Below are 20,521 nucleotides of genomic sequence, written 5' to 3' on the forward strand. Positions count from 1 at the left end.
TCTGGCCAGAATACAATCCATAATCCACAATAACTCTTCCTCCAGTCAAAATACCCATCCCCTGTTGAATTCTCACACCAATCCGCCAACATAATTGTTTAGAACTGTTTTGGACTGTTTGCACTAGATATTTGCTCATTTCTCTCCATATTCAGATTAAATGACTTTTCCACAATTTTACGGATGGAGAAATAGAGGACTTGTATTTAGTGGGCAACAACAGTTTGAAGTTAAAAACATCTTAATTAAGGTTTTAGATGATGGATCACTTCACAAGACGTTAATTGATGGACTAGAATCATGTGGATCACTTGTGAATTATTGTGATGCTTTTACCAGATCTTTGAATTATTCATCTACATTTTGGATTGCCTGAGTGTAAATACATTTTCAGCAAATGTTCAATTTGATTAAGTTAAAATTATTAAGTTGACAAACATTTTATGCAGTTGAAACAAACATATTGTTACTGATTTGGTCTAGTCAGTTTGCCCTATACTAGTTGACAGCACATTGTGTGTGTGTGTGTGTGTGTGTGTGTGTGTGTGTGTGTGTGTGTGTTTGTTTATTTTTTGGACTTTCAGTAAAACCCGTCTACCCCTGCACTTGAGTCTTCACTCTCCCGGCACACACCTGTGACAGTTGTTCTTTTGTCCTCTATATACTGACATCCCAGTGTTTGCTAAATAAGGCTTAGGATACGGTGGTTAAACACTGAAGTATTGTGACTCACATAACTCTCTCTCCAAACACTCCTAATACCCCTATATATATTCTATAGAAGAGTGATGTGCGTTTCACAAACAAGAAGTCCTGTTTAATAAACATAGGATTAGTTTGACTTTGACAAAGTTTTTGGATGAAGATGTGGATTTTGTGAAACATGAATTTTCAGTTTCTGCTAATCAGGTAGGAGGAAAAGTATTTGATAAGGTGTGAAACTTTATGCTGTGGATCTTGAATATTTTACACCTGAGGAGCCTGTCTGTTTTCCTTTCAAAGTCTGCTGTTTGGAGATATTTGAATGACTTTGGTGACAAACCATGACATGAGTGCAGTGGAGAGATGCTTGCACACTTCATTACATTTTTAATGTATTGACAAGATATTTAGATGTTCAATAATGGATACGGCAATCACAGTCTTTAAACCAGAAATTTCCCATGTCTGCAAAATTCCTCTGGTGGCTGGACTGCTTTAAGTGTTTATATGCCTAGAGAGGAGAAAAAAATGGTTTGTGTTAAATTATTTGTGTTAAGTTGTGATATGAAGAGGCTTTGCTTTTCACACTTTACATGTTACCCAGGAGATATCATCAAAAAACATGATGTTAGTTTTCACTGTTATTCTTTTTTTTGTTGGTTCTATATTTCTTTTTGGCCCGATGTAACATTGGTATTATGTGAAATGGTCGAATACATTGTTGATATAAAAAACTGGATGACTAATTACTGCAGAACCAGGAACACCCTCGACACCCGATGTACTTGCTTCATCGTAAGAAGAATGGCATCTACGCTAATATTAGTCTCTTTCATTCTTATTCAGAGGTCACCGTAGCCACCAGATTCAGTCTGTATGCAGATCAGATGGTGGATCAGCACCCAGAGATGACCTCTACAGCCCTGAATGTCAGCGGAGACCATGTCAACTAGATGAGCCCCAGAGACAGATCCGCTGCGAAGACCTCGTCAACTAGACAGCCATCAGCACAAAACCATGGGAACCAGATGAGTCCTCTGCACAATCTGATCTGTGTTGCAGCCTGGAATGAAACCACCCCATGCTGGTTTCATCTGTTCAGAGGAGAACTGGCCCCCTGACTAAGTTTCTACCAAGGTTTTTTTCTCCATTTCTGTCACTGATGGAGTGACATTTTTTATTTAAATATTTTTTTTAAATTTTGCGTGATGATGTATCTTTCAGAAGGGGGGCTAATGTCACATATATCTTCTGTTCTGTTTTTGTTTTGTTCTAGTTCACCTTATTTGACCTAGTTTCCTTTGTTCCTACTTCCTCGCCACTATGGTGTGTCTGCACCTGTTTGATTGCTTTGTCTCAGTGTATTTAAGTGAATCTTCTGTTCATGGTCAGTTCTTGTTACGTTTAACCCACTTGTTCTGTTCAGTTCCTGTTTTGAGTGTTTGTGTTAATAAAACTAATTTGCTGCACTTAGATCCTCTCCTCATCCTTATTTGCAACCATCTTGTGACATAGAGAGAGAGAGAGAGAGAAACTTTAATCTGTAACTCAGCAGAGGATTTCTTTATTTGAATTACTATGTATGTCTTTGTGTATAAATGATACAAAAAATACAGTATATTTGGTTGCACAATGCAGAAAATAAATGTTTGAGAGATATTACTAATCAGTATTTCACCTTTTTTCATTTGGTGTTTTTGGCACTTACCAGAGTGTTTTTTTTTTTTTTTACCTTAACTGACAAATGTCTCCTCATACATCATTATTACAATGAATGAAAAATGATTTACACATTAGACCGTGGAAGCTTTAAAATATTACTCGCCTGTGCTTTTTTAAAAATTTTAATCTGGCAATTACCTGGATTTTTTTATATTTTACCTCAAGCTGACTGGCAGCTTTTCTTCTTGTAACATCCAGGGAGTTTCCATCCCTATTCCACTGAATTAATACGGATATATACACAAATCAAACTACAGGTCGTACATAAAGAACAAGCAGGATCTATGAAATTTTTAATCTGGTGTTTAGCAGAGTTTTATCTTACCTCAGTTCACTGGTAGTATTTCCTCTTGCAACATGCAGGCAGTGGGGTGGAGAAACAGGGTCTTCTTGAGCTGACTAGTTTTCTATTGGAACATGCCAGTGCTGAATGAAACACTGTATTCTCTTCCAACAGAAGCAGACTTAAGTTTTGGACAAAAAGTTTTGGAGTACTGTTAACTTTCAGGGTTGAACTGTGCTAGGGAAGGCATTTAAAAACCAAAGAGGAATTTGTAATTTTGTCTTCTGAGTTCACACACAGCACCCTGACCGAACCGTTTGAACTGGCTCCAGAATGCCACAGTTATGTTCAGTTTAAGTTTGATTTCTGTCTTTGATTTCTCCCTGCCTGTCAGTTTTGTTATTTGTGTCTTTAGTTACTTATTTGTTTTAGTCATTTCATTCAGCTGTGTTCTAATCAGTTCCCTTTGTTTATTATAGCCCTTGTGGTTCATTTGAGTTGTGTCCGGTCTCGTTAATGCTATCCTGTGTTTGTAGTATGTGTTGGATTAAAGACTTTTTGGAAACTTTCTCTTCTTCTTCTTCTTCTTCTTCTTCTTCTTCTTCTTCATGTGTTTGTATGCAGCGTACGTGACACAGATTAATCTAAAAGTATTTTATTAAGCATTTGAGACTTGAGACTGTTAAGATGAAGCATCAGTTTACGTATTCCTCGGATGTAGTCTAATATTAAAACTATATATAAAAATATTATATATTTTTATTTTCTGATATGTTTTTTTTTTCTTGAAATGTTGATATAACCTATTTAAAGTTTATACCAAACGAGTATCAGTAAGAGGTGTAAATCTTTTTTGAGTAGTCTACTATAGAATATGTTTTTATCACAGACAGTTTGGATGTCGTGTATTTACTGACAGGTTATCACAGACAGTTTGGATGTCGTGTTTTTGATGTAATATTAAATTATTTATTTGATATAATAGGCTTGATATTCTTGCGCTTGGGAACTTCCGACTCGATTATTTGTTTTCTTTTTTCCAAATATATTTATTGACATTTTGTGCCGATACATTATCTTATATATATAAAAAAGAGTAATCCACAGTTCTGACCGCCCTCCCCCCCCCCCCCCCCTCGATTTTTAAACCAATCAGGTAAAGAGGTGGAACAGTGGCTCCGCCCTCACTATGACGTCATGACTGACGCCACGCCGCGTTGACTGGTGTTTTTTATTTTTAATTTTTAAAGCCTAAACTTGAGTACACTCATGCAGCAGTTATGCAGATGGGTGTAATACATCTCTGGTGGAGAATCGTTGAGGCCTGCAGAAGATAAGCTACAGAATGAGATCAATTGTGTTTGTGCCCGTTAGCTGAGGAATGATGATGATGTTTGCTGCTGGTGCTTCTAGCATGTATGCTAAAGTTAGCTTTCCTCATTCAGTATTTCTGTGTGTGAACTGCTAACATAGCAGCCCGCAGCTTTCGACTTCACTTCCATCTCTTTTAGAGCAGGTAAGAATATAAAGTCTTTGCTGTTGATCAGCTCAAACATCACGCGCGTGCTGTGTTCGTGCAGGAAGTGTCATTAGCTGCTTAAAGTGAGACATCAAACTGCACATGACCGACCTCCTGCCTTGACTTTTACTGCCTTACTAATGCATTTGAGTCGATAATCGAATCTCTACTGTATGTCATGTTATTGCATGTATATATGCTTTCAGTCAATGTAACGTACATACAATCTTCTAAACAGTCTAATATAACATGTGTAATATTCGTTCTTTTACAATGAATTAACTTCAGCCCAGTTATTGTGTTCCTCTGAGTTTGGGGCTGTTATTTGATACTTATGTTATTTGTTTAGTGGTGTGTGTATGTGATGTGTTGTTGTGGTATGTAGTTTTCAGACAGGTGTTTGACACACTATTTTCCTGTTTAACACTGTAAAGTGCTTGCCACAGTCTGTATTGTTAACAGCGCTATATAAATAAAGGTGACTTGTCTTGACTTGTCAGTGACAGATGTCCAAGGATTATGGCAGTGCTCTGTTTATGTTCTCAGATAACTGTCAGGGTTTTCAGCATTTCCTTTGGATAGTTGAGACAACATGGATGTGATTAATTAATTAATACATATATATGTGTATATTTTTTGTTCAACGTCAATGTTTTGTATTTTTTGTTTCGTTTATATAAAGGTAAGTCCATCTCAAGTGGTCCAAAAGTTGTTGTATGTTTGACCTTTTTTAAGCGATTAACTGTGTTGGTATCGCAAAGCAACTTTTAGATGTTATGGTTTAATCACATCGTGTTGTGGCCCAAATTAATTACTGATGTTTACAGAAGCCTTTTTCTCATCTCAGGACGACTCGTCCTCACCGTGTCATTCCAAACCTGTCTGATTGTCTTTCTTCTGGGGAACACAAAATCTATTTTGAAGAATGTTGAAAAGCAGACATTTTGGTAGCCATTGTCTTCCACCTAATGGAGAAAAAAATAACTCAGACATTACTCAGAATGTCTTATTTTCTGTTCCACAGAAGAAAGAAATTAGTTCAGGATTGGACGGACATGAGGGCGAGTAAATGATGACAGTAATTGATGATGTCTAGTGAACACTAGGTTTAGGTCTCCATTTTAAAGTTAGCTGAGGCCCATGTTGCTTGGATTACATGCTTGGATTACATGCTTGATAAATTAGGCTTTCCCCAGCTCTGTAACCAGCAGAGTCTCAAACTCAGATTTTTTACAGCAGAATATTAGCACAGAGGACTCGTATCTGTCTGTGATAGCAGCTTCCTGTCTCCTCCCCACCAGAGATAATCAACCTTTAAGTTAGGGGAATTAGAAAAAAAACTGCCCTTGTCCCCATAAAAAGTAAAAAATAAAATAAAATAAAGAGTAATCTCAAACTGGAAATGTATAAAGATTTAGGAACCTTGAGTCCTTCCCATGATACAGTGACTGTTAAAGCGATCTCGACTCGATCGTTACGTTTTGTTTGATTGCAGGACAGAAGGTCAAATGTTTGCCTTATCTTATTGAGTGCATGCTGTTCATAATCATTAGTGTTTGTCTTTAGAGAGGTGCCATCTCTGTTGAAAATATGAGCACATACATAGCATGAAATAGTTCTGCCATTTATTTTTAATATCATCCCAGTTCTACAGCTTTTAAGAAGCTTTTTAAAATCTGATTACAAAAACTGGATCTTTTTGCAGGACAGTAGTAACTCTGAACCTGTGGTCATCTGGGGATTACTCCGACACATCTGAGTGGTGAGTCCATTAAACATTCAACAGAAAATAGTTAATGGGTTGATCACATTAAAAATAAAAAAAATAAACTGCAGTTCATACAATTACTTAAATTTTATTCTGATCATGGCTTAGTTTCTGTATTAATATTTTTGGTTTAGAGGTGAGATCATTCAAAAATCTTAGGGTGATACAAATGTCCTGATTTTTTTTTTTTTTGCATAATATTTTATTAATATTCCTTAGAAAAGAATATTAACAAAAATACTGCACTACTTGATGTTTGAAAAAAATAAAAAAATGGTGTGTGCCAAATCAGTCACGTGGGTGCAACTAACAAAGTTGTGGTCCAACCAACGTGAAGGGAAAAAAACAACAACCTTGAAACAGAAAATTCTACTATTGAGAGGATCAGACCCACATGGCAGTGTGCCAAGGTCAGTAAGTCCTTGTAAGTCCCAGTAAGTCATTAAAGGGACAAAATAGAAACCTGTCATCTTTTATGGAACACAACAGAGCTATCCTTTTAAAAGATCAGGTGACTTGACTTTTATTACAGGACAAGGGTAGTTTAGGGTGTATACTGTCACTTGGTTTGACTCCATAAAGATGAAATATTTATGAGTTGCTTGATAATGTTTGTGGAAAAACTTTTTACCATGAAAAATATATTTTTACAATTTTGGAAATTAATAAGGTGTGTACACTCACATATATTACATTTTACTTGGTGTTGCATGATGTTTTAGAATCATTCAATTTAGTCCTTTTTCAAAACCATATGAATAGTACATAATGCATTTCTTAAAACTTGATTTTGTTTGGACTCTTAAACTAGATAAAAATGTTTTTTTTATTCTTTTATATATATATATATATATATATATATATATATATATATATATAAGTAAATAAAATTCAGCTTTGTCCTTACAGGAATAAATGTAAAATATATTAAAATAGTAATCAGTTGTTTTAAATTGTAAGAATATTTGAGAACATTACTTTGTTTACTGTGTATTTGATCAAGTAAATGCAGCCTGGGTGAACATAAAGCCTTATCTTTCAAAAGCATTGGCCCTGACTCAGCTGTTGTTAAAGAGAGAGACGGTGAAGATGAGCGGCTGTGTGGAGCAGGAGGAGGCCTGTCAGGATCTAGCCTTCATATGAACCTCTGCTGGGGCTCTGTGAGTGACTGACAGCTGTCTGTGGTGAGCATGTCTGTGCACGAGGACTTAGATCACCCGCGCTTCTTTGTGGGAGCTGATGACGGCGAGGGAGACGAGCTGCTGGATCCAGGCAGAGTGCTCGGCTATGACTGCCTGTATGAAAACGTGGAAGAAGAGGATGAAGACAGAGATGATGCAGAATATGATTCGGTATGTGAAAGAGGGATGGCAAGTGATAGGTGTTCATATTCTTGGCCCACTGGACAGTTGTAGAGAGAAATAAAATTCTAATAATGACCGGCACAATTCTACAAAATAGTCTGCAGTTAGATGAAATGCTTACAGACTTTAAGGAGCTCTTGGACTTGGCTAATTGTGAGGAAACAAAAATCAGCCGAAAGGAAACTTCTTCAGGAAGGAAATCCAACATTGTGACAAAGTAGGTTGGTTCTTCCCAGCCAGGAGTGTATGAAATTTGGTGCAAGTACAGTGTAGACACCGTTACTTTTTGCAGCTGACCTTATTGCATTTCTAGGAGTTTCCCTTTCAGATGCAAAATTTATAGGAGAAGAGTATTTAAATAAATTGAATGTATAGTGTAGTTTTAGTTACTTTTTTTTTTTTGCATGAAGATGTTGTTTTAGTAGATTTGTTGTGATCTAATAGCCTAAAGATTACAACCTGCTTATAAACAAACGGTACAGAGTTATGAGAATGTATATTAATATCCGAAGTAATTAGATTCAGTATCTCTTTGAATAAAATGGGTTATATTATGCAAGACATCCCGTGTTTTTATCATTAGCTGACTTACATTTCATACCTGTATGTGCATCATGTGAAGTACAATGATTTACAGCACAATAAGATGCTAAATGTATACAAACCTTTATTTCGCTGAAGATGACGAGTATATTGTTTCAGGGATGCTTTTTTACATCTGTTTGACTACTAGTTTACATTTTATGTTTGAAGTTTTTGTTTAAATGTTGTTTTTGTATTGTGTATATTTATTATTTATATATAAATACACACACATGCATGTATATATTTCAGAAAAACATGTTATGTTTATATATTACGTATATTTATTTATAATATCAATTATATGAATATAGATATGGACATGTAAATGCATGTAAATATTTGCAAAATATATTCCGTATGTGTGTGTATTTATATATACATAATAAATAAACACAGAAAACAAACATATAATATGCAAACAAAAACTTTTATATTGGATACGATTAATCGCAATTAATCTTTGACAGCACTAGGTTTTTTTACATCACAACAAATAAACAAATCACAGAAACACAACAGTTTTTGTTCAGTAGCTAAACATTTTATCCTCATTAAACGTAACTCAAATGAATGAAAAGATTGTAATTTGAGATGCGTGTTGTTATCTGCAGCCTCCCGAGAGACAGATCGTGGTGGGCATCTGTGCCATGTCTAAGAAGTCAAAGTCCAAACCTATGAAGGAGATCCTGGAGAGACTGTGTCTGTTCAAATACATCACTGTGGTTACGTTTGAAGAGGAAGTCATTCTGAATGAGCCGGTGGAAAACTGGCCACTCTGTGATTGTCTCATCTCTTTCCATTCCAAGGGTTTGTGACGTCCTGCTTGTGTTTAGAGTGACAGAAGTGTTGTTACTGTATATTCTGAAACACACTTAACGTGTATAATGGTTTAAATGTGAAATCTTTTTTATCAGATTATCGTTAATGATTTTAAGTTCTGCCCATATTTGTAAATATGAAGTTTGTGTAGAATGTGAATTGTGCTCTTTTGTACCCTGGTCTGAATACTCTATTCTGATTGGCTAAAAAAGGCTACATACACAATAGTAAAAATGTATTAATTCCCTCTTGATATGAACCTGCGTTTGTGAATTCATATTCACTATTTATTGTCTGTTTTTAAAGGATTCCCGCTGGATAAAGCTGTGGCTTATAAGAAGCTGAGGAATCCATTTGTCATCAATGATCTGGATCTTCAGTATTTTATTCAGGACAGGTGAGCTTCACGTCTTCATTGTATTGCAAGTTAACCGCGCTGTTTATTGACCACATTTGATTTGTTCCAACTCTAATGCAAAAGATATTGGCAGCTATATTTTTATTCAAATTACTTTTGTTCAATATATTTAAAAGATAAGTAGATAGATTCTCCCGGGTATTGTAATTGTGATTATTGATTAAAATTTTCATTATTGGACAATTTATTATTTTTTTGTGTTTGTGTGGGAGAAACAGCATGTAACTTATTCTTAACCTATGATTGCCAAATGGCCAAACTGCTGCATCCATGTTTGTTGTTTACAGGCAGTCACGAGACACCAAAATGTTGCTATTGTCATCATGGTAATCATCCATTAAGGGGCAATATTTGCCTCTGGAATGGATTTTCATGGGCTTGTTTTTTTTTTTTTTTTACTTTTGTAAGGGTCATTTCTAGAATTTCCTCATTATTAATTGTATCTCTGTTGTTTTTATGACTAATAATTGTTTGTAACTTGTAGAATACATGCAGACAAAACAAGCTGAGAACCATTTATTGCCTTTCATGGATAAATGAAGACTGTCTTGGTTATCTTAGTAACATGAAAAACAAAACGGTTATTCAAACTGAGAGTGAGCCGTGAGTAAAGAGCGTTCCAGATCCCTGAAGCGTCAGTGATTTCAGTTCTGCACGCCCACATAACCTCACATGAACAGTCTACACTGAGCAAAGAAACTATTACATATATCATAACTTTTTTTGTTTAGGATGAGAGAGTGCCAAAGTCAGTGCTCTGAAAAAAACATTTTATAGCAGGTTTCTTCATCACTGGTGACTAATCTAAATGCTTCTGATTGGCCATTGCATTCATGCACTCAACAAGTACGTGGCTGATTGGTTATAATGCTCAACACTGAAAGAACAAAAAACATAAAAATAAATCTTTGATGCAACATTGACAGATCTAAATGCAATTTCATTAAATTTCATACTTTAACCCTAAATAGGCCTTGGGGACAAATTTCCCCAAGTTTCCTTAATCTGAGCGGTAAATGACTTTGTTACTTTTCCTATGTTTGCTACCTGAACACACACACAAAAAAGTTGGACTTGTTTCAACAAAGTTAAGTGTTTGGGGAAAAAAACTTCTTAACTGGTCCTTCGTTGACAAAAGTGGACAGTCATAGGAAATTAATGGGTGAGACTATAATTCAGGGCAATTTTTTTTATTTGTCCAATAAAAATCAATAAATCCAACACAGTGCAGATCATACGTACACATAAATAAAGGGGTGAGCCTATACAACAATCTCAGTGTGGTCCACACACAAACACACACATCCTTAAACAAAACATTGAATGACTCCATGATTCAATGAACTTTGAATTTATTAATTTTGTTAAATAAAAAACAGTCACTCACACATACACAAAGAATTGAATGAGCCAATAACGGAGCAGGGTTTTTCTTTTCTTTTTTTCTTTAAATGTGCCAATCAGCCACTGTGCAAAACACACACACACACACACACACACACACACACACACACACACACACACACACACACACACACACACACACACACACACACACACACACACTTCAAGGTCAGATCAAAGTCCTACTGCAAGATTTGTTGATGCTTCCAAACAAAACATGTCTGAAACATGCTACTTGCTAGGTTTATCATTTATTCTTACCTGTTTGCTACCATTGAGCTTTTTGAGGTATTGAAATGATTACTCTGTCTTTTCCCTATAGCATGGTCAGATTTGTCTGTTAGCATATTTTGGCGTTTTTTTTATAGTCTCACCCAACACATGGTTTTTAAAACATTCTACAATTTTAATTTGTTAAAATCTAAAACTTAAGAGGTTAAGTTTGTTATAACATTGGTTTAGATTTCAGCCTGTGCATCCAGTAGGCCTTCTACAACCATCTAGTGGCCATTGATATTTCATGTTATTGCTATTTTTATACCAATATATGTCACAAGATGTCGCCAGAGGTTTTCTAAATTATGAGGTTTTGGCTGTTTCAGCTTACTGAGATGAATATTTTTACTGAAAATATAGAGGTATATTTAAGAGGTAAATAAATTCAAAAGTGCACAAAAAAACATAAATAAAAACATTCACTAAAGACATGCATAAATTGTTTGTTTGTATTAAAGTGAAGATAGTGTTATGATATTTATTTAAAAAATATTAATGATCACATCTGAGACATTCGTGCCCAAATGTGTCCACGAAGGACTCGTTAAGGGCTGCTCTGTGAAGGATGCTTGAGGGTTAATCGCAGTAGTCATAATAGATTTCATTTAATTTTAGAGTTGAAATTGGTGGGGCATTTTGTGCAGTGGTGTGCAGTGATGACAGAATGTGCATTTTTGGGTGGAGTGTCTTGTAAGTTTATAGCATTGCTCTAGCATGGGTGATTGTCATGGTTTCTACACACTGAGAATACATCCACTTACAAGGCAATATTGACCACTTTTTAATTGGCCTGTTGTATAAAAACAACATCACATTTGAAATTGTGCTGTTGATCTGAATATCAATGGCACGTGGACTATGGCCTGGTGCTTACGCCCAAATCACAGCTGTGTTTATATCCAGAACAGCAGCACTCTTGCTTGTTGATGACAAATTTTCCAGTCCTGGAAAGTACATGGAAAATGAGAGAAAATCTTAAATGTCCTGAAAAATCTTGTTTTATAATGTTTGAATGTTTGCATTCGACACAGCAACCCACAGCATGCATGCAAGCATTTGCCCATGAAGCGGTCATCACTGCAACAGAAGTGATCATTTAAAGAGATAAATATATTCATTTGATTTGGTTTAGAAACACTGAAACTTCATGCATCCATGACTAACTGTCTCTCACAGTAATTCTTCCTCACACAGCTGACACAACTGGTTCTCTTTAGTTCTGAGCGATAAGAGAAGTCAAAAGAAGCTGATGCAGTGCACAGTAAATCACACTGAATGTGATTGGCCTAGTGGCGTTTCAAGAGTCCTGAAATGTAGTCCAGACTGTTTTTGTTCTGCAAGTGGAAATAGTTCTGTCTGGCAGTACTGTCTAAAAAGTTCTCGGTCAACTTATTGTCTTTGATAAACAAGTAATACTACACAAATAATACCCATCGCTGCAGCCTCGTGTCTACAGCAGAACAGCAGCACTTCAGAAATTTTGAACAAAGGCTCTCTTGTGTGATTATTCTTATTTAAGTCAACATTTTCTCATCATAATTTCGTTCCAAACTCACGCAACTTGCAATCCTTTTTAAAACACAAATGAAGATGTTTAATGATGAAATATTCCTGTCACTTTATTGATCAAACACAGAGCACGTCAAATAATAGACACTCTGGCATGCTTGCTCATTGCTTTATTTATGTTTTGAAGATTACTAAAACTCGTAAGGGTTTGGAACGACATGAGGCTGAGTAAATGATGCGACGGGACATTTTGGTTAATAATGGTTTAAACATTGGTTCGAAGCACCATTTAAATAACTTTAAAGAAAACTGTGCATGGGTGCTATATGAAAACCAACGTTTTTTTTTTTTCCCGAACAATTTACCCCCCCCCCCACACACACACACACACAAAATCCAAATTCATATGTGATATTTTCTTGTTTAGGAGGGAGGTGTATCAGATACTGAAGGCCGAGGGAATACAGCTCCCCCGCTTTGCGGTTCTGAACAGAGATGCTGCCAGACCAGAAGGTTTGTTAACTCCTCAGATCTCACACTGTCCTAGTTTGGACTTCGTAAAATAAACCTGTGGCACCAGCGAGCAGATAATGTGTTTAGAGCATCTGCGTCACAGTGGCTTGTTCTCAGGTAGTTTATAGGACATAAGTGTCATTGAGCTGATACTTACAAATGAGAAAGAAAAAAACACAAGCCCACAATATTAGCAATTATAATAATTTTTAAGTGAAAAACATTTTCAGTTTTATTTGGTTTTGTTTTTCTAATAATTATTGGGAGTTGCTTTCAGTATTTTATACATGTGTGTTAATGAATATGAATAAATAATGAGTAGAACGGTTGCAGGTTAACTTTGTAGTTTACAGGATTAGTTGAGAGAATTTATGCATGTGTTTTTCAGTTGAATTCAATCAAATCAAGGCCTTGTGATTTCATTTTCTCGCTGCCTGTTTACCTTGTGTTTTTATAAAGCAGTGTTCGTTTGAGCTTCTCTTTGAACAGCTCGTGTGAATGCGAGGTAGGAACAGCACTATACAAATGAAAAGTCACGTGAGAGGAGGTAGTGCCTCCAGTTTGCCTGTCAATCTGTCAGTGAGAACCTGACCATGTGCATTTGGTCTCTCAAAACAGGTTTTACCCAAATATCCTGTTTGTAATGCGAACGATTTCATGGGTTCTTTATGATGTTGTGTGGTGTTTTTGTAGAATGTAATCTGGTGGAGGGAGAGGATCATGTGGAGGTGAATGGGGAGATTTTCCAGAAGCCTTTCGTAGAGAAGCCTGTGAGTGCTGAGGACCACAATGTCTACATCTACTACCCCACATCTGCAGGAGGAGGCAGCCAGCGGCTCTTCCGCAAGGTGTGACCATAATGAGTCACAATCAATCCCTTCAACTCGTTTATTGATCAAACAGGCTTATTTCTTTTTTTAGAAATAGGACACAAAGTGCATGGTCCAAGCTACCTAAAACATGAGAATTAGCTGTATTAAATTGTTTATTGTGTCACTGTCACTCGTGTTGCCAGCTTGCTGTTGAGAATGAATCATGTTGTGTTGTTGTATGTTGCTGGCACTGTGAACAGAGTTTAAAGCCTAAAAACCTGGATGCATGCACTATATTTGTATGTTTGTTTTGAGGCCAACACCGTTGTAGCATGTTTTTCTGTGTAACTATTCAGTAGTTGCAGCCTTTATTTATTAAAAATAATCAGATATAGGTTGTCATTATACGGAGACTCAATTACATAATATGCAATTCTTTTTAGGAGCGAGTAGCTGAGCTGCTTAATAGCTCGTGTAACACTGACATGGTTTGTGTTTAATGATTTAGCAGTGTGGTGCAAATAAATAATTATTCAAAAACAAGACGAATCATTTATAAATAATTTAGAATCATAACGACATGAAAGCGTATATTGGTATTGAAAGGTTTATGTTATTAATTTTTCGTCTGTTTCAGATTGGCAGCAGAAGCAGCGTCTATTCTCCCGAGAGTAACGTCAGGAAAACTGGATCCTACATCTATGAGGAGTTCATGCCCACAGACGGAACGGATGTGAAGGTATCGCGATCATTTATCTTCAGCAGAGCAAAGAAGCTCACACACGGTGTGCATGTTTTTTATATTAGCGCTGGTATTTTTGATTCATCAAAGTGACTAAAATATTTAGATTTTCTTAAGAGGAGAGTTTTTTTTTTTTCCTCTCTCTGTCTCTATCTCTTTATTCAGTTCTTCACAATACTGATCAAAATGTGAGATATATTGTATGTGAAAACTCTTGAGTTGTGTCAGGCTGTTCAGTTCAGTTTTTAATTTTATTTTCCAAGTTGGCATCTTGGCTACACTATTTAGGCTACATTCACACTGCAGGAAAATCCAATTTTTTTTTGGTACTCCTATATGTGACTCAGATCGTTTGACAGTGTGAACAGCACAAACCACACAGAATCTGAACTTTGGGATTCTGATTTGGGCCACTTTCATTTGTGCTCCTGAATCTGATTCAGTCACATGAGGTCAATTCATGTGACTTTTACCTCACTTTATGATTGACATCCATCATAATCCTGCACTGACAGGACTCACACAATGATTTTATGTACTGTTATTTCTTTGTTCACTCAGTGAATATGACAGAAAGTTGCAGAGGTAGTCAGTGAAGAGACAGTGTGATGTTGTTTACACTTTACAGTATTACATCGACAGCTCTTCACAAGCTAATCTGAAGAGGTCATACCATGAATGTTTAAAAACTTTCTCCTTATCTTCATCCTCCTTTATCGCCTGCTTAGAATTCACCGCACATCAGCTTATAAATGAATGCATAAAAGCTTACTGAAGCGGACTCCTTAAGCGATGGTGTGCTTCATACGGTCTTGTTATCGTTCAAGTCAGTTCAGGACTGTGATCCGTTCACACTGGAGTCTGATATTGGCCCCATTTAAAAAGTATAATGTGAACAGCCATACAAAAATATCAGATCTGAGTAATAAATCTGAATTGAGCACTTATGCTTGCAGTGTGAATGGATACTTTGACATATAATCAGAATATAAAAGTACAAAAAACATATGACAGGAACATAAAGCCTTAAATATATTTCATTTAAATCAGAGTTTTATAGCTTTATAGTCTAATCGGATTAGGAATATAATGACTTGGGTTTACAGTAAGTGTCCAAAGTTGGTAACAAAAATGTGAATTAGCTCATTATAGTACCACCTTGTGCCAGACTTACAGTATTCATCACACAGGCTCATCTAGTCAGCCTGTGCACATATTCGAGTTTTCATAAAGATCAGTCATAAGATTTTCTTCCACTTTTTATAGTTCATAGTTATAGACTCTGGTTCATTGGTGAATTAACAAAACATTATTTCTCATGCTTTCTCTGTGTTTGTGCACATCAGGTGTATACTGTAGGTCCTGACTATGCCCATGCAGAGGCCCGTAAATCTCCTGCTCTGGATGGGAAGGTGGAACGAGATAGTGAGGGCAAAGAGGTCCGTTACCCAGTCATCCTCAATGCCAGAGAGAAGCTCATCGCATGGAAAGTCTGTTCGGCTTTCAAGGTGAACGAAGACGTTGAAAACAGTCTTGCAAAATGCAAAACTCTGTCATGATGCTATAATAGTTTGAGCCTTATTTCTGAAAGTTGGTCATGAAGTGTAAGTGATTTCTCATTTATAGCAAACTGTGTGTGGGTTCGACCTGCTCCGAGCCAATGGCCAGTCATACGTCTGTGACGTCAATGGCTTCAGCTTCGTCAAGAACTCCATGAAATACTACGATGACTGTGCAAAAATCCTGGGGTTAGTATACAAATCCAAAATATCCAGTGATTTACAAAATCACTTCTAGTTTCTAATATACTTTAATATATTGATATAATCTTATGTTTTATTGTCAGATGCTATAAATGTTTTTGTATTTTCTTTTTTGACATAAAAAGCTGCATTTGTAATTATAATAAGAAGATTACACTGTGGTCATTTCTGATTAGAAATAAATATATTGATATTATGTTTATATATGAAGATTTTTTATGTGTTTGTTTATAGTGTATTTGTTTAAAGTCAGTAGATATTGTTTTTCTTTCGCCCCACAGGAATATCAGCTCCACAGTTTCAGATCCCGTGGTCGATCCCTTTAGAAGCAGAGGACATTCCCATAGTTCCCACAACCTCTGGGACTATGTACGTCCTAACAAGCAAAGTCAAGCGTCATATTAAACCTTCAGTGATAGTACTTCAACAATGCTACTGTATTAGTATCTCGGCTAGTGCAATCTTTTTAGTTTCTAGGAAACTATTAAAGGAAAATTGTCATTAACTCACCCTTTGTGTCTCAAACTCATATGACTGACTTCTGTTTTCACCAAAAGCTCAAATTATTAGCAGTACTTTATTAAAGGAAAAGTTCCCCCAAAAAGGACAATTCTGTCATAATTTACTCATCCTCATGTCGTTCCAAACCCATAAGACCTTTGTCCATCTTGGAAACACAAATGAAGATCTTTGTAATGAATCCTGAGATATTTCTGACCTTTCCACCGAAACTTTGACGATTCAAAAAGATTGTAAATGTATTCAGTCGGCGTGTCGGCTTCATTCACATATAAACCTTGATGAACACGTGCAGCACATCAAATATGCTACAGGAAGCTCAGTTGTACATGCAGAGATCACATTGGTTCTTGCGCATCACAAGCACATCTGAGCTTGCGTTTGCAATATTTGATGTGCTCCTGTGTGTGTTGACCAGGGTTTATATGTGAATAACAGCCTTAATTTCAGGACACTTGGGATTAAACCACTTGATGTTTACAATGTTTTTATGAACTTTTTGAATCATCAAACGCTGGTGTCATGGATTTTGTCACGGTTCCCTCAGGTTTCAGTGAAGTTGACTTCAGTTGTGTTTTGAATGGACTTGCGCGTTTGGAACGACATGAGGATGAGTAAATGAGTTTCATTTTGGGCAAACTAACCCTTTAAGTGTTAAAGTCGCAGTGTGCTGCCTTTGTATTGATTTCACCCGAATGGATATTCATCAAATTATCACTTTTTGTGTTGAGCAGAAGAAAGTCAGTCATATGGGAATGATAGTGAGTAAATGATGACAGAATTTTCATTTTTAGGGAACTGTTCCTTTTTAACACATTAATATTGTATATAAATACTGATGCATTGATTAAGCTCAAAGTAAACATCTTTTCAAGTGCTGTCGTATGACTTTCAGGATGGAGTTGAGGTGTGTGATCGCTGTGATTCGACATGGTGACAGGACCCCTAAACAGAAGATGAAAATGGAAGTTAGACATCAGCGGTACAGATATTTCCGCTCTACTCTGTCATTGAACATCATAAATTCTCACTAGTTCCAAACAAATATTAAATTCTAGTGGAGCACACTCTGCTCAGCTAAAGTCCACTGTTGTATGTAATGCTTTTTCATTTCTGATGTTGTGTCTTTCAGGTTTTTTGACCTTTTTGAAAAATGTGAAGGTTACAAAAGTGGAAAACTGAAATTAAAAAAACCAAAGCAGCTCCAAGTAAAGAAATGTTGTTTTCGTAACGAATAACAAATATTATTCATCACACATATCTAAAGTATTCATTTAAAGATTAGCTCTGAAATTAAAAAAACCAAAGCAGCTCCTAATACTAACATAGTAATTTGTAAAAAATGATAAATGACAGTTTTTGTAATATATGATGAGGATTAATGTAAAGAGAAATTTAAATAGGGTCTACCTTAATTAAATCATCTCTCTCCGTCGCCCCTGCTCCGACCCGGGGCGGCGGCGCGCGTGCGGTCCCGCCTCGTCTAGCCTGTCGAGGGAAGGGGAGGGAGAAAGAGAGAGGGGGAGGAGAAGAAAGGAAGAGAGGGGAAGGAAGAAGAGGGAGAGGGAGAGAAGGGAAAGGAGGAGCAGAAAACAGACTATTAAGGAGCCGAGTCGTTTTCTCTGATCGTATGCGCAAGTACATCAGGGTGGCCAGGGAAGTGTTCCCGGCCCGCTTACCCAATTAATGCAGCCTAAAAATCCTTTTTAACGGATTTTGACATTATTAGCGGCATTAGTATATGTTGGTGTGTAAGCAGGGTTGTGCGAGATGGGTCTTAATCTGAAATTTAAATCCAAGAGGTCTGGCTTCCAACATCGTTAGGTAGGTTATTCAGAGTTTAGCAAAGCAATAGGGAGATATAGCTGATCTGTCACGAGTTGATTTCCCGCTGGATATTCTAGGTATTATCAAATTGCCAGAGTTCTTTTGAGAGAACGGTGATGGACGCGGACTATAATTTAACAAGAGCTCGCTCAAATACTGAGGTGCTAAACCATTCAGGGCTTCTTATAAGTACAAGCAAGATTTTAAAGGGTCTGCGTGGATGCCGCTAAAAAAATGATTATTTTGTGTATTTGGTGTAATGAAAATGCGGGTTTGTGGTTTACGTCCAAAAACATTATTTTCCGGTTACCGTACATTATTTTCTCCTCTATGCCCTCACTTCTTCTGAAAGCAGCCACGATTTTTACAAAGCTTCCATGGGTCTGAAAAGCTGCTGGGGTAGTTCTGGATTGGCCTTTTGCTATCCAGTGTGTGTTGATTGGCGGTCACTTCAAGCGTCAGTAACGGTCAGATCACCAACACGACAAGACGAAAACATTAAAACCCATTACAAGCGCAGGCATTTGTTGCATTCAGTGGGGGCGTAATTACAGATTATATTCTGACTTATACTGCGTTGTTACCGCGCCGCGCTGCACACATCTGAAACATTTGGGCTGAATTGTTCTGAAACAGTGTTGTAAATACAATTTAACCACTGGGTTTCCCTTGGTCGTGTCCTCTTTTGAAGGCTGGGCCAAACAAAGTATTTTTGCTTTCACAACGGAAAACCGTCACAGCATCTCCACGCATATGGGGCCAGCAGCAACAGTGCGCGTAATCCAAAGTTCCGCCACTTCTTTTTGGCGTGAACATTTGGGTGTGGTGTTATGGCAAATTTATCCTGTACATCGTGATCGTGAGACATGTGGGGGTATGTTTTTAAATAAGGGCGTTTTAGGAGGGCATGGGCGAAGTCTTAACTTTTTTTTATAAAGAATACTTCCTTTGGGTTTGAGACTTTTAGTCTTGGTAAATCTCTTTACAGATCTTATCTAATTCATGAACAGCTTCTTTTAGCCACTCCAAAGAGAAAGGGAAAACTTGAAATTCGGGCAGTATCAAGTATACGGAGCGAGCGTTTAATGAGGGAGTCAATTAGGTATTGGCCAAGGGGAGACTATGGGCTAATATAGATCATACTTCCTGGTTCTAGTAAGAACTCTGGCTGCTGCATTTTGGACTAACCGGGAGTTTGTTTTATTAGCGTGCAGAACAAGCCACCCAATAGAGAGCATTACAATAATCTAACCTTGAGGTCATAAACGCATGGATAAACATTTCTGCATTTGACATTGAGAGCATAGGCCGTAATTTAGAGTATTTTTTGAGATGGAAAATGCAGTTTTACTAAATGCTAGAAACGTGGCTTTCTAAGGAAAGGTTGCTTTATCAAATAGCACACCTAGGTTCCTAAATCACGACGCATGAATTGATAGAGCAGCTATCAAGTCTTGTGACAGCATTCTAGGTCATTGCATGCATAGCTTTTAGGTCATCCTATAATTAACACACTGCCTCTGTTTTTCAGAATTTAGCGGCAGAAAATTATAGGTCAACCAGTTTTTTTTATATCGGCCTGCGCATTCCGTTAGTTTTTCTAAATTGGTATGCTCTTGCGGGCCATTGAAGTTATATAGAGCTGATTATCACTGTAGCATAACGAGAGGCACGCCAACAATTAGCGTTTCCCAAGCATGATATCTCCTACAAGTTAATATGTAAACATGAAGAGCAGCGAAGCAGTTAAGAAGAGGCAGTCTCAGTACTGCCAACACCTGTTGATGCTTTATTTTTAGTTAATTTCTATCCACTGCATTAGTCATATGTGGGGTCATGTGGCGAAAAGTAACTGTGGAATCTAGTCTTTTTGGCTGCTTTTCTGTAGGATATAGGGCATTCCTGTAAGTACAATACGGGGGCCACTCCTCTAGTTTTGTTTTTTTTTCCTCAGCTTCGCGCCTTTCATTTTCCAG

General features: G+C 36.8%; 1 protein-coding gene across 1 annotated transcript in view; it reads left to right on the plus strand.

Moving 5' to 3' along the window:
• The first annotated feature begins 3,892 nt into the window (after nucleotides 1-3,892).
• The window catches only part of ppip5k2 (diphosphoinositol pentakisphosphate kinase 2), a 39,237-nt gene continuing 22,608 nt past the window's right edge, over nucleotides 3,893-20,521 (plus strand). The window contains exons 1-13 of the mRNA XM_042731969.1: nucleotides 3,893-4,223; nucleotides 5,932-5,988; nucleotides 7,040-7,346; nucleotides 8,555-8,750; nucleotides 9,069-9,159; nucleotides 12,797-12,882; nucleotides 13,576-13,730; nucleotides 14,332-14,433; nucleotides 15,783-15,944; nucleotides 16,063-16,210; nucleotides 16,481-16,568; nucleotides 17,614-17,700; nucleotides 17,851-17,926. Of these exons, the coding sequence (XP_042587903.1) occupies nucleotides 7,185-7,346; nucleotides 8,555-8,750; nucleotides 9,069-9,159; nucleotides 12,797-12,882; nucleotides 13,576-13,730; nucleotides 14,332-14,433; nucleotides 15,783-15,944; nucleotides 16,063-16,210; nucleotides 16,481-16,568; nucleotides 17,614-17,700; nucleotides 17,851-17,926 (1,353 nt within the window). The 5' untranslated portion in view covers nucleotides 3,893-4,223; nucleotides 5,932-5,988; nucleotides 7,040-7,184. The remainder of the gene's footprint in view (nucleotides 4,224-5,931; nucleotides 5,989-7,039; nucleotides 7,347-8,554; nucleotides 8,751-9,068; nucleotides 9,160-12,796; nucleotides 12,883-13,575; nucleotides 13,731-14,331; nucleotides 14,434-15,782; nucleotides 15,945-16,062; nucleotides 16,211-16,480; nucleotides 16,569-17,613; nucleotides 17,701-17,850; nucleotides 17,927-20,521) is intronic.

Source organism: Cyprinus carpio, chromosome B10 (genome assembly GCF_018340385.1).
Source record: "Cyprinus carpio isolate SPL01 chromosome B10, ASM1834038v1, whole genome shotgun sequence".
NCBI classification, from domain to species: domain Eukaryota; kingdom Metazoa; phylum Chordata; class Actinopteri; order Cypriniformes; family Cyprinidae; genus Cyprinus; species Cyprinus carpio.